The sequence below is a fragment of the Diceros bicornis genome, chromosome 35 (assembly GCF_020826845.1).
Source record: "Diceros bicornis minor isolate mBicDic1 chromosome 35, mDicBic1.mat.cur, whole genome shotgun sequence".
Taxonomy (NCBI): domain Eukaryota; kingdom Metazoa; phylum Chordata; class Mammalia; order Perissodactyla; family Rhinocerotidae; genus Diceros; species Diceros bicornis.
The window spans coordinates 25,869,868-25,883,748 of NC_080774.1; the positions used below are offsets into that span (position 1 = coordinate 25,869,868).

The window sequence follows — 13,881 nt, forward strand, 5'->3', positions numbered from 1 at the left end:
CGGCGCCCCACATATAGCAACTAGCAGAATGCGCGACTACGCCATACAGCTATCTACTGGGGCTTTGGGGAGAAAAAGGGGGAAAAAAAAAAAAGGAGGAGGATTGGCAATAGATGTTAGCCCAGGGCCAGTCTTCCTCAGCAAAAAGAGGAGGATCAGCATGGATGTTAGCCCAGGGCTGATCTTCCTCAAAAAAAAAAAAAAAAAAATAGAAATTCATTAAACAATATACTCATTATCTTCAATGATAAAGCAGTTCTCATTAAAACCAAAAATAAGAAAGCCTATTTACATATCATTGTTTATAAGTTCTGGCCAAGATGATAAAATTAAAAATAAATACAACTGGCAGGAAGGCAAAGAGCACAGTAGTACTAAATAAAAATCAGCTAAAACTAAAAACATGCCATGTTATTGGTGAAAAGACAATACAGCAAAAAAGTTTTTTCAAAAAACATTTTATTAGTATAATTGCTATTTTACTTACAATTTCTGGCAACATTAATAAAATAATAAATTTTATCTGAAAGAACAAGCAAGCAAAATAGACAAGGGAATTCACAATGGGCAATAACAAAATAGTAATCTTGGCACATATTTAATATATTTGTAAACAAAACAAAGTGACATCGCTTTAAAAAAATATAGAGGTATCAATAGAAAAACAGAGAAAGCTCTGGAAAGAACTCAACTCACTACATTAATTTTCTTTTGGTTGCAGGCACAGAAATTGACTCAAGCTAGCTCAATTCTAAGACAGAGGCAAAGCCCTTGATGATTACCTCTTCCCAGCTTTTTGTGAAAAGCTACAAAAAAACTAGATTGGAGAGGGAAGAAAGGAATGGGGAGACTTAAAGTGCCTTGAAGGAGAAAGAGAAAAAAACGGTGAGGAAGTGGAGATTTCATTGTCAGTGTCATATTAAGAATACTGGTGAAGTTCAATACACCAAAGGAAGTGTCAAACAATTAAGCGAGGTAGCAAGCCATGCAGGCCTAGGAGAAGAGCATCCTAAGAAAGAGAACAGCAGTTGCAAAGTCTTTCAATCGGGAAGAAATGTGATTTGTTTGAGGAAAAGCAAGGCCAGTGTGTCAAAAATAGTGCAACAGTAGGGAAAATGGTAGAGCAGAATGGCAGAGAATGGAAAAAAGGAGGTAGACAGGGGCCATATCACTGGAACCTGGTAGTTGGCAATAAATAACAATTTGCACTCCTTAGGAGCATACTTTAGTGAAACAGCAAACAATAGTAATGGTGTTGATAATAATAAGCAACCACAAAAACAAAGAACTAAAACATTTCATATGTTTACTACAGAAACACAATAAGGGAAATAAACATGCAGAAGTCTGCAGATCTATTTATACAAAAGTTTCCACCTGAGACCAGAACAAGTGGAACACACACACACACTCTCATTCTCTCTCTCCACACCTAAAGAAAGGGGTTCAGGCTACATTTTAGCAAAGTGCCTTGGCCCAAGCAATCTAACTGAAAAGGTCTAGTAAAATATTCCAAGTGCAAATCAATCAATCAAACATTGAGCAAACAAATACAACAGAATCTACACTCAGGAAATCATCTAAAACACAGACAATATACTCACAACTACTTTGTTATCTGTAGTCCTTCCTCCCCAATTCTCAAAGGGATGCTAAGTCCTTGATGACTCTCACTTCCCAACTTTTTGTGAAAGCTTAGGGAATTTAACTTAGATTGAGGAGGGAAGAAAGGAGTGAGGAGAGGTAAGGTGCCTTTAAGGAGGAGGAGAAACCAAGAGAAAAAAGGAGAGATTTCTCCTGGCTTAGGTCTACAGCCAGGATCCCAGATCTCCTTCAGTAGTGCACAGAGGCTGCTAGGTACCTGGGTCAAAGGTGGAGGAAGGATGGCACTAGAACATGCCAAGGGAGACTTAACCTTGGGAACCCACAGAAGCAGCTAAGGCCGCTGATGTTCAGGAACCAATACTCTGAGGGTACTCCACAGTTCTGTGAAAGAGCGCTTGGAGACAGCAAGGGAAAAAGGCTTCTCCATAGTACTGTCACAGATTCAATACTTCAATCGATTAGATGAAGGTTAGAAACTCTAAGACCTAATACTTACTGAAATAAATGGTATATTTCTTACACATTAGAGTGTGTCAACTAAGACCCAAACTCAATATTAGTTTGATAAAATGAAAAATTATACACTCAACAAGAGAATAACTGTTACAAACTGTAATATATTTGCTGCAAGGCAAGATACAAACTTGCAAACTTCACATGTTCAACTTGGGTAAAATGCATGTACTTGGAAAACATAAGGAAAAGCTCTATAAAGGGTTTAATTTTAGTCAGTCCCCCTGGGCTACTTTCATCCACTGTACCTACTGTTCCTGGACAATGCCCACTCCAGCTTAACAGTAAGAGAACTAAATTTAGTTAGTTCTGGACAGATATCATTTGTTTGCCCTTTTTCAGTTAAAACTATGGGTGCAGTACAAGTCAAACTATAGATGTCAGGGCTTCTTTCCCTTGGGAAACTTTACTTGCTTTATTGCTGCAGCTAAGAGGAATATGGCTAGTTGCTTCTGATTAAAGGCCGAGCCTAAAGGGAGAAGGGAGGGAACAAATCGAATTCCTCTTTGAATCACTCAACAGGAGCTGGACTGGCACCAGGCCCATTCTATTAATTACCTCTGCTTCGCCGTCTGAAGCCAATGATACACAATGGTTGCTTGATGTCTGAAGAGGCCCCTCGCCAAACACAGGCATTTTATTTAGATGGTTTTGCTTCTTTGGATGTTCTTGGGCTAGGTAAAGACACTCAAGACAGCATTCCTTCTGCCTAGGTTCCAAAACTGGACTGAACGTATACCTCTCCCTCAAATGGGACAAGCAGTCACTGCTCTGCATTGACTAATCTCCCAGTTTCTGGTTCCCACTCATGCGACAGCTTTCAGAGACAGGTTATTTTAGACCGACACAACAGAGGCACTTCTGGGAGTTCAGCAACAAACGGGACCATGCCACAGCAATGCCATTCCAGTCTGACTACAGTTAATATTGAAATCTTCAAGGCATGGAAAAAGTTGAAAATAAAAATAAGTACTTAAAAACTCTAAAGATTCTATACATAGAAGAGCTTTCAAATTTACCAGTAACATGAAATACCAAAATAATAAATAGGTTCCCACTTTTTTTCCTGTCTCTCTCTCTCTCTCTCTCTCTCTCTCACACTCACTCACACACACACACACACACACACGCAACACCTTTTATGTGTTAAGCCAGATAGTTACATAAAAATCAGGTAATATATTTTTAAATAACAGCTCAAAATTCATAAATCAGGTAATATATTTTTAAATAGCTCAAAATTCACATCATTCATATTGAAATAATTCATACTGAAAATAATATTGTATTTCATGAATTTAAAAATACTCAAATTATCCATTGGTCTATTTTTGATACTATTTAATAATGTATGATTTGTATTTTTTTTTTTGTTTTTATGAGTTTTTTACTTTGATTGAAATACTTGCTTTGGATTTACTGAAACTAAATTAACGGGGGTTTTTTGAAATTCTAACCTTAGATCTAGGGGGTGATGGTTCAGTTTCAGATGTGCTCACAGTAACGGATGCTACTTCCACTGATCCTGGTTGAAGAGGTTCCAGTGACACCTGAATAACCACCTTTGTCTCAGGAGGCAATCCTTCTAGTTGCTTAGGTTTCTTAAACATTTGATGACACTGGGTCTTGTGCTCCATTTTTTCCTTGAAAGTTAAAAACTGTAGCCTGCACTTGGAACACTGGTGAACGCTCTTTTCCCAGTGTCCTCTATAGTGACACATGTATGGTGTTGCAGTTTTGAAAATTTTGAGACAAAACGGACAAAGCAAATTCTTAGTGTTTTCATGGCATGTTCTGAAGTGTGTTTCCACATCAGCAAAGGCCGACGATCTGTAATTGCAAACCTGGCACACATAGGGCATTTCTCCAGGTTTATGATTGTCCTTCATGTGCTGTAAGAGAACCTGATCTGTTTCAAACGACAATTCACAAATTTTACAGACAGCAGAGGGCTCCTGGGTAGTGTGTACACTTTCAATGTGACATTGCAGCTGGAAGGGAGTGGGAAACTGCCGATGGCAGTGCTGGCAGGTGGTGTGGTTTTCCCAGCTGTCACCCCTCTGCTTCTCAAGTTCTAAATGGTGCTTCATGTGGTTCATAAACTTGACATTTTTTAGAACTTTCAAGCAGCTGAGGCATTTAAAGGTTGTATGCGTCTTCTGTTCTGGCTGCCCGTCTCCTTCATGCTGTCCGTAGTAAAAGTCATGAAGTAACACGATCAGATTTCCTTTCTTGGGATCAACAGTCTTGTTTTCACTTGCTAGACTCAAAAAGTCTTTTTCTTCCAGTCTATCTTCCCTAACAGGATTTATAGGCTTGAAATGGACACTGTCCTTTGGAAAAGCTGTTGGAAAAGGTGCTCCATTCTGAACATAGCTTAACGAGGTATGAACACCGTTTGAGGGTGTGCTTTGCTGAGTAGTCATTGTATGAAAGATACCTGAAGGGGACAAAGCTGAAGAATGTCCCCGGATGATTCCATCACTGAGTTTAGGCCTTTTGGAATTTACGCTGTTTACTTCAGAGGTGGAATGTCGCTTTGACACACAAAGATTTTTCTTCATACCTCCTACAGAAAGTGCTGTTCCTACTGGATGCTGCAATGAACTTGTGAATGTGTTCAAAGCAGAACATAACTCTGAAGAGCTATGAGGCACAACTTGTGATGAATTATTTTTATAATTAGGTTTAGACAAAGGCTCAATAATTATAGGACTATCTGTTGATCTTGATTCAGATTCTGAAAGTGGCAAGACAGTTACTTCTGATGTAGGGGTTACCTGACTTATAGGCTGCAACTTCTGAGCATTATCTTTTCTAAGGTGACCATACTTTTTTCTCCTTGAACATGAACCTGGGGTGACTCTGTTCAAAATGTTTGAAACGACTGGTTTTGATTTTGAAGTCACTCCAACAAAGATCAGCTCAGCATCTTCATTTACATGTTCCACCCCAACAAAGATCAGCTCAGCATCTTCATCATCTACTTGTTTGGTTTCTTCTACACTCTTCCGTGGTTCTGGCTCTTGTTCTTCCTCACATAACATACATGGTTGTTCCATTTTCTATTTTTTTTTTTTATTCTTGAAGGGTGTGGCCACAAGTCCCAATGCTTCCTTTATATAAACTGCCACCTAAGTACAAACACACTACACATCAGTAAGTACAGAAAAATATATTCTGTTATTCAGAAAAATGCGTTACCATACTTAATTCTCTCCAAAATGCTAAGGTAGTTATAAACATCTGTATTTTACAGATAAAGACACTGAGACTCAAAAAGGATAAATGACAGCTTAAAATCTGTGATTACAAGTCTATGGGACTCTAGACTCATAGCCTTGCCCAATGCTTATGATGATCTCTTCCATCAAAAAAGAAAAGAAAAAACTCCAACTACTAATCACCAGGCAAAATCATATGTAAAGGACAAGTATTTTTACAAAGGCACCATTGTGCAGTGTTTAGAAACATGGGCTTTGGGGTTAGGGAAGATTAAGCTGGAATTTTAAGTCGGCCACACACCAGCTTCATCTTCTTGGCAAGTTTATAAGTTTTAAATGTGTTTCTGTATCTTCAAGGTAAAAATTCTTATTTCTTAGACTTAGGGTAACAGCTCTTTTTAAAAAGCACCAACTATTTGGGGCCAGCCCGGTGGCACAGGCAGTTAAGTGCACGCACTCCACTGCGGTGGCCTGGGGTTTGCCGGTTCAGATCCTGGGCGTGCACTGACGCACTGCTTGGCAAACCATGCTGTGGCGGCGTCCCACATAAAGTAGAGGAAGATGGGCACAGATGTTAGCCCAGGGCCAGTCTTCCTCAGCGAAAAAGAGGAGGATTGGCAGATGTTAGCACAGGGCTGATCGCCTCACCAAAAAAAAAAAAAAAAAAAAAAAGCACCAACGATTCAACAGTAGCTTGTTCTGTAGTAGAACTGGAGGAAAATTTATATTAAATGCACATATCTTAATTGATTCATAATACTAATTTCATAAATATTAATATATTATTGAAAAGAAGTATCAAATCCAAAGAATAGAGTAAGAGTACCTACACATAGTGAACAAATAGCATAATTCAGCGTCAAGTGCTTCGCACATGCCTAGCAAATTGGGAATGAACTCTTGATAATATCATCCTAACTTAAGGCCTTAATTATAATCCATTCACTGATGTCTCCTGAAGTTCTCCTTCCAATCCTGACTTCCCCACTGAATTTAAATCCAACAGTGCTTCCTCCCTCAATTGACCTCAGTCTCTTCCCCACACGGCGGGCAAAGTGATTCTGTTAAAACAAATCAGATTATGTCACTGCTCAGCTCAAAACCCTCCAATAGCTTTCTGGTTCACTCGGTAAAAGATCAAGTCCTTCCAAAGCCTACCTATAAGGCCAAGCTTCCAACCCTACACACCACCCTGCAGTGATCTCATACTCTTCTCCCTCATCTACTTCACTCTAACCATACTAACCTCCTTTCTATTTCTTGAACACACTAAACACTTTACCTTGCTTGGGGCCCTTGTATTTGCTGTCCCTCTAATATGAATGCTCATCAACAAGATACCTGCATGGCTGGCCCCTCACCACCTCCGGGGCTCTGTTCCAAGTCATCTTCTCAGAGAGGTTCTCAAATAGTCCAACCAACTTCTAATTCATATTCTCGATCTCTCTTCCTTTCTCTTTCACCTTCAAGCCCTTATTACCATCTAACATTATAAACTTTATTTACTTATCTTGATTCTTTTCTATTGTCTATCCAGTAAAATGTCAACTCCAAAGGACAAGAATGATCTTTTTGCTGACTCCTGTATCTCAGCACAAAGAACAGCACCTGGCACAGCAATAGGAACCCAACAAATACAGAATTTGTTAACCTAATAAATAGTAGCTCTCATTAATAAGAACCTTTATTTGTAGAGCAGATTGCGCTCCATTAATGTCACATTTTCTATGAATTACTCTGAGAACCTTGTCCATATCAGAAATTCTGTAGGCCAAAATAAAGGATTTAAAGCTGCTAACCTTTTACAAACATTTTTGAATATAACCCACGGTAAAAAAAAAAAAAAAAAAAAAAAAATTTATATGGAGTCTCACCACACAAATATATAAAAAATAACTTCCTTTACTACATGGGATGCATATTCCAATATTTTCTAGTTCATTTTTCTTAAATTGACCATGACCCACAAAATCAATTATGACATATCAATGGGTCACTACCAGTGGTTTGAAAACACTGGTTTTTAGGCTAGCAAAATGTAAGCAGTTTAAACTACAGTTCATAACTCACCAATTTCTGAAAAGATAGTGTCAGAATTCACTGTAGCCCAATTGGACCCTTCAAATCAGCATAAGCCAACCTATAAAAATTAAACTGGCATCAAATACGTGCCATGCACTTCTCAATTCAATGAGCATATCAATATATAATTTTGGAACATACAGATATTTAATTCTGAAAATGTGTGTACTGACTTGGAAGTAATTTAAAAAAGAAATATAATATTAAGCATAATAAAAATTACTTATTCTTTTCCTCTTTTATTCTACAACTATATTTTGCTTGCCCAACAGTGGTCCAACACTACTAAGCACTGAGTAGAAAATAGTGAATGCATGAAGCTTACAGTCTCATGTGTCATGAACAGATTTACCACTTCTTAAAACTAAGATCAAGTACATAATTATGAGATAAGTAATGCAAGAAAATATATGAGGCAAATTTGAAAACACTGCTCTTCGGAGTCAACGAAAAGTGGTTTGGTCTGTTTATATATAACTTCAATCATCTAACTCCAGGACGATGCCACTTAGTCCAGTGTTTCTCACCCTAAGCACTAATGACATGTTTGGATCAGATAATTCTTTGTTGTAGGAGGTTATCAGGTACATTTAAGATGTTTAGCAGCATTGCTGGAATCTACCCACTAGATGCCAGTAGCAATCCCCTAGATGTGGCAATCAAAAATGTTCTATGAGGGGCCAGCCTGGTGGTGTAGTGGTTAAGTTCCTGCACTCCGCTTCGGTGGCCCGGGGTTCACAGGTTTGGATCCCGGGCACGGACCTTCACACCACTCATCACGCCACGCTGTGGTGGCGACTCATACACAAAACAGAGGAAGATGGGCACAGATGTTAGCTCATGGCCAATCTCCCTCACTGAAAAAAAAGTTCTATGAAAGAACTTCTGCCATAATCCAACCTTCTCAGAATCACTTCCGCATTTCTAGTAACCACTTTCTAGATAATTCTACATATATGTGCTCATATTCTCTCTAAAGAAATAATTCTAAATCAAAATTATTAATATTCTCCCTGAAATCATAAAAATCAGAATAAAATTAAATTAAAAAATTAAAAATAAAATAAAAATCATAATTTGACAATTCATATGACCATCAGAATTACCTGAGGATGGATCTTTAAAGCCTAGAAAAGTGTATGATTTACCTAAAGTTATACGTAGTGTCTGGAAACAGGGTTAGCACTGAAATGCATGATTCCTGAATTCTAGTTCTATGTTCTTCCCACTAGAACTCTGATTTAATGCATGTCTATTTCTTTTCTTTTTTTTGGGGGGGGGGAGGAAGATCAGCCCTGAGCTAACATCCATGCTAATCCTCCTCTTTTTGCTGAGGAAGACCGGCTCTGAGCTAACATTTATTGCCAATCCTCCTCCTTTTCTTTCCCCAAAGCCCCAGTAGATAGTTGTATGTCATAGTTGGACATCCTTCTAGTTGCTGTATGTGGGACGCAGCCTCAGAGTGGCCAGAGAAGTGGTGCGTCGGTGCGTGCCCGGGATCCGAACCCAGGCGGCCAGTAGCGGAGCACGCGCACTTAACCGCTAAGCCACAGGGGCAGCCCAATGCATGCCTATTTCTAATGACAGTGCCATGAACTGTTTAGTCTCTAAGGATCAAAGAGCCTCACTAGATTCGCTTTTACTCTATTTCATAAAAGTTGTTCTAACCTCAACAAACCTCTCATCAAATTAGTCACAGAAACTTTTAAGTGATTCTAAATAACTTTTTAGAGCATTAGTCATTCTAACTACCTTTCATTTCCATTCCTGTGACAGCACCTCCCCCAAACTTCTGGTGTAGGTTAACTGGTTACTTCATGTTTGTACATATGTACTACACTCCAAATTGTTGTCTTGTCTCTCTGTCCTTCAAAATATACTGCATATCACCACTAGATGAATCTTAAAACACCACTATAATTATATGACTCCTCTTTTCCCACATGTTAAATGATCCCTCCAATTCTAGAGAATACATTTTAGGTACGCTATGGACTGAACTGTGTCTTCCCAAAATTCATATATTGAAGCTCTATCCCCCAATGTGATGGTATTTGGAAATGGGACCTTCGGGAAGTAATCAAGTTTAGATAAGGTCCTGAGTGTGGAGCTCTCATGATGGGATTAGTGCCAAGAAGAGACATTAGAGATACTGGTTCCTCTCTATACCACCCCCAGCACCCCCCAACACATGTGAGGACACAGTGAGAAGGCGGTTATCTGCAAGCCAGGAAGAGAGCCCTCACTGGGGAACCAAATCAGCTGGCACCTTCATCTCGGACTTTCCAGCCTTCAAAACCATGAGAAAGGGGCTGGCCCCGTGGCGTAGCAGTTAAGTGTGTGCGCTCTGCTGCTGGCAGCCTGGGTTCAGATCCTGGGCGCACACCGAAGCACCACTTGTCAGGCCATGCTGTGGCGGCGTCCCACATAAAGTGGAGGAAGATGGGCATGGATGTTAGCTCAGGGCCGATCTTCCTCACAAAAAAAAACAAAAACAAAAACAAAACCATGAGACTCCTGTTTTTATTTTTTTTGTGAGGAAGATCGGCCCTGAGCTAACATCTGCCAATCCTCCCCTTTTTTTGCTGAAGAAGACTGGCCCTGGGCTAACGTCCATGTCCGTCTTCCCCCACTTTATATGGGACGCCACCACAGCATGACAAGCGGGGTGCATTGGTGCACTCCTGGGATCCGAACTGGCGAACCCTGGGCTGCCACAGCAGAGCGCATGCACCCAACCGCTTGCACCAGCGGGCCGGCCCCCAATTCCCGTCGTTTTACAAAACTAAAAATAAACTGGGTTCCAGTAAGATTGCTGGACTTGCACCCAACTGATCTTGTTAAGATTTTTAGCTGTTGATCATACTGATTAACTTTCCATCCAACCCATCATTCAAGATGAAAAGTAAGAGCAGAAAAAGAATCAGATATAAAAGCAAGTATGTTAATGAATGAGTTCACTTGGAACAAGAGTAACATTAGACTGTGGGAATTTTCTTATCATTTCTCCTCTAGCGTCCTTATTTTCTACAATTTACCAGACAGAGAAGAACAAATACCATATGATCTCACCTATATGTGGAATCTAAAAAAAAGCAAAACAAAAAAATGCAACTCATAGATACAGAGAACAAACTGGTGGTTGCCAAAGGCAGGGCATGGGAAATGGGCAAAATGGGTAAAGGGAGTCACAAGGTGTTAACTTCCAGTTATAAAATAAATAAGTCATGGGGACATAATGTACAACATGGTGGCTATAGTTAATAATAACGTATTGCATATTTGAAAGTCGCTAAAAGAGTAGATCTTAAAAGTTTTCATTATAAGAAAAAAAGATTTTTTTTTTTTTTTTTTTGGTGAGGAAGATTAGCCCTGAGCTAACATCTGTGCTCATCTTCCTCTATTTTATATGTGGGACACCGACCAGAGCATAGCTTGATAAGCAGTTCGTAGGTCCACACCCAGGATCCAAACCAGCGAACCCTGTGCCACCGAAGCAGAGCACGCAAACTTAACTACTACACCACTGGGCCGGCCCCAGAAAAAAGATTTTTGTAACTATGTATGGTGACGGATGTTAAGTATACTTACCGTGGGGATCATTTCACAATATATACAAACATCAAATCATTATGTTGTCCACCTGAAACTAATGTGTTATATGTCAATTATACCTCTTAATTTAACTTAACTAAAAAAAAAGAAATGAAGTATTGATACATGCTACAAACTGGATAAACCCTGAAAACATGCAAAGTGAAAGAAGCAAGACAGAAAAAATTATATATTGTATGACTTCATCATTTCATAGGAAATATGCAGAGTAAATAAATTCATAGAATCTAAAGACAGATTGGTGGTTGCCAGAGGAAATGAAGAGAAACTGCTTAATGGGTAAAGGGTTTTACTTTGGAAGGATGGAGATGTTTTGGAACTAGAAAGAGGCAGCAGATGTACATCATCATGAATGCTCTAAATACCAGCAAATTGTTCACTTTAAAATGATTGATTTTATGTTATATGAATTTCACATAAATATATTATTTTTAAAAATAAAGAAGGGATATTACTGCCAACCACACAGAAATTAAAAAAAAAAAAAAAATTTAATGGAATACTATGAACAATTCTAGTCCAACAAATTAGATAACCTAGATGAAATGCACAAGTTCCTAGAAAGACACAAACTACCAAACTGACTCAAGACAAAAAAAAAAACAGGGGTGGGCCTGGTGGTGCAGCAGTTAAGTGCGTGCGCTCCACTGCAGCAGCCCCGGGTTCGGATCCTGGGTGCACACCGATGCACCGCTTGTCAAGCCATGCTGTGGCGGCATCCCATATAGAGTGGAGGAAGATGGGCACGGATGTTAGCCCAGGGCCAGTCTTCCTCAGCAAAAAGAGGACTGGCAGATGTTAGCTCAGGGCTGATCTTCCTCACAAAAAAAAAAAGAAAGAAAGAAAACATGAATAAATCCAAAACAAATAAAGAGATTAAGATAGTAATCAAGGGCCGGCCCCATGGCTTGGCGGTTAAGTGCGCGCGCTCCGCTGCTGGTGGCTGGGGTTCGGATCCTATGCGCGCACCAAGGCACCGCTTCTCCGACCATGCTGAGGCTGAGTCCCACATACAGCAACTAGAAGGATGTGCAGCTATGACATACAACTATCTACTGGGGCTTTGGGGGAAAAAAATAAATAAAATCTTAAAAAAAAAAAAAAAAGATAGTAATCAAAAAAAATTCACAAAAGAAAAAGCCAAGATCAGATGACTACCCTGGTGAATTGTATCAAAATGATTATAGAATAATTAACACCAATCCTTTATCAGATCTTCCAGAAATTAGAAGAGGAGAGAAAACTTTCCAGCTCATTCTATGAGGCCAGTATTACTTTGATACCAAAATCAAAGACATCACACACACACAAAAAGAAAACTATAATACTCCTTTATGAATATAGAGACAAAAATCCTCAACAAAATACTACCAAACAAAATCCAACAGGTGGCCGGCCCCGTGGCTTAGTGGTTAAGTGCGCGTGCTCCACTACTGGAGGCCCGGGTTCAGATCCCGGGCATGCACCAATGCACCGCTTCTCCAGTCATGCTTAGGCAGCATCCCACATACAGCAACTAGAAGGATGTGCAACTATGACATACAACATCTACTGGGGCTTTGGGGAGAAAAAGGGGGGGATAAAAGGAGGAGGATTGGCAATAGATGTTAGCTCAGGGCCAGTCTTCCTCAGGAAAAAAAAAAACAATCCAACAACATATAAAAAGGATTATACACCATGACCAAGTGGGATTTATGTAAGGTATGCAAAGTTGGTTCATTATATGAAAATTAATCAACTTTATACCATTTTAAGGGAATAAAGGACAAAAAACACATCTGCCTACAGAAAAAGCACTTGACAAAATTTAGCACCCTTTCATGATTTAAAAAAAAAGAAAAAAACACTGAACACTTAGGAACGGAGGGAACTTTCTCAATCAGCTAAAAGGCATTTGAAAAAGACCAGCAGCAACATCATACTTAATGGTGAAAGACTGAAAGCTTTCCCTCTAAGATCAGGAATAAGACAAGGTGTGCACTTCCACCACTCTGATTCAACATTATACTGGAGGTTCTGTAACCAGGGCAATCAGATAAGAAAAAGAAGTAAAAAAGCATTTGCATTGGAAAGGAAGAAAGAAGCAGAACTATATTGGACAGGGCATGATTTTCTCTATAGAAAATCCCAAAGAATCCACAAACAAGTATTAGAACTAATAAACAAGTTCATAAAGGTTGCAGAAAACAAGCTCAATATAAAAAAATCAATCCTATTTCTATACAGTAGCAATAAGCACTCTGAAAATGAAGTTAAGTAAACAATTCCATTTACACTAGCATGAAAAAGAATAAAATACTTAGGAATAAATTTAACAAAAGAATGCAAGATTTTTATACTGAGAATTGAATTCTACTGAGTACATTGTTGAAGCAATTACAGAAGACTGAAATAAATGTAAAGACATCCCATGTACACCCATTAGAAGATTTAATATTGTTAGACGGCAAGACTCCCAAAACGGATCTATAAAAATTCCCATCTGGCTTTTTCACAGAAATTGAAACTCACGTGGAAACGCAACGGACTCAGAATAGTCAACATAGTCTTGAAAAAGAAGAACAAAACTGAAAGATTTACACTTTCTGATTTCAAAACTCACTACAAAGCTCCAGGAGTCAAGAGTGTGGTATTGGCAAAAGGAGAGAAACATAGACAACGGAATAAAATTCAGAGTCCAGAAATAAACCTATATATTAACGATCAATTGATTTTCAGCAAGATTACCAAAATAATTCAGTGGGGAACAGGTAAGTCTTTTCAACAAATATTGCTGGAACAACTTGCTATCCACATGCAAAAGAATGAAGTTGGACCCCCACTCACACCATATACAACAAGT

At 39.0% G+C, this 13,881-nt stretch overlaps 1 protein-coding gene across 5 annotated transcripts in view; it reads right to left on the minus strand.

Moving 5' to 3' along the window:
- Positions 1-461: 461 nt before the first annotated feature.
- Positions 462-13,881, minus strand: part of ZNF280B (zinc finger protein 280B) — a 32,108-nt gene continuing 18,688 nt past the window's right edge. For 3 of the 5 annotated variants that reach the window (XM_058531874.1, XM_058531872.1, XM_058531875.1), the window contains exon 3: positions 462-5,252. In XM_058531874.1, coding sequence (XP_058387857.1) covers positions 3,549-5,180 — 1,632 coding nt within the window. In that variant the 5' untranslated portion in view covers positions 5,181-5,252 and the 3' untranslated portion in view covers positions 462-3,548. Of the gene's footprint in view, positions 5,268-7,412; positions 7,483-13,881 lie in introns of all 5 variants that reach the window. The other 2 variants (XM_058531876.1, XM_058531877.1) reach the window with 2 other exon arrangements.